General features: G+C 70.9%; 1 protein-coding gene across 1 annotated transcript in view; it reads left to right on the top strand.

Moving 5' to 3' along the window:
- Positions 1-87: 87 nt before the first annotated feature.
- DQ04_19941000 (hypothetical protein) overlaps positions 88-385 on the top strand; it is a gene marked incomplete at both ends in the record, with an annotated part of 345 nt that continues 47 nt past the window's right edge. The window contains one exon of the mRNA XM_009317872.1: positions 88-385. This exon is cut by the window's right edge and continues 47 nt beyond it. Coding sequence (XP_009316147.1) covers positions 88-385 — 298 coding nt within the window.

Genomic DNA, 385 nt, shown 5'->3' with positions numbered 1-385 from the left:
GAGCCGTACACTGTCGGGCGGGCGCGCACCTCCGATGTTGTGCTCGACCACGGCGACATTGAGGAGCGGCACGCCTTGCTCACGGTGATGCGGCAGAGCCAGACGAAGGCCCAGGAGCAGCAGGACGGGGAGCCGCAGCAGGAGCCGAATGGCGGCGCAGCGGTGGAGCAGGCAGGGGACGCGAGCGGCGGCGTGACCGGCAGCTTTCTCAACGACCCACACGACGACGACGACGACGCCGTGGTGAACGGTGACTCATCGTGGCCCAACGACGTACCGCGGCCGCACGCGACGATGCCGCCGGGCCGCCTGGAGGAGAAAGACCCGCTCGTGCTGCGCGTCGTGAGCCCCAGCGACGGTGGCGGCCGCACCGTCGCGAACGAGG

Source organism: Trypanosoma grayi (genome assembly GCF_000691245.1).
Source record: "Trypanosoma grayi strain ANR4 Tgr_1994_V1, whole genome shotgun sequence".
NCBI classification, from domain to species: Eukaryota; Euglenozoa; class Kinetoplastea; order Trypanosomatida; family Trypanosomatidae; genus Trypanosoma; species Trypanosoma grayi.
This window is presented reverse-complemented; position numbering and strand designations above follow the sequence as displayed.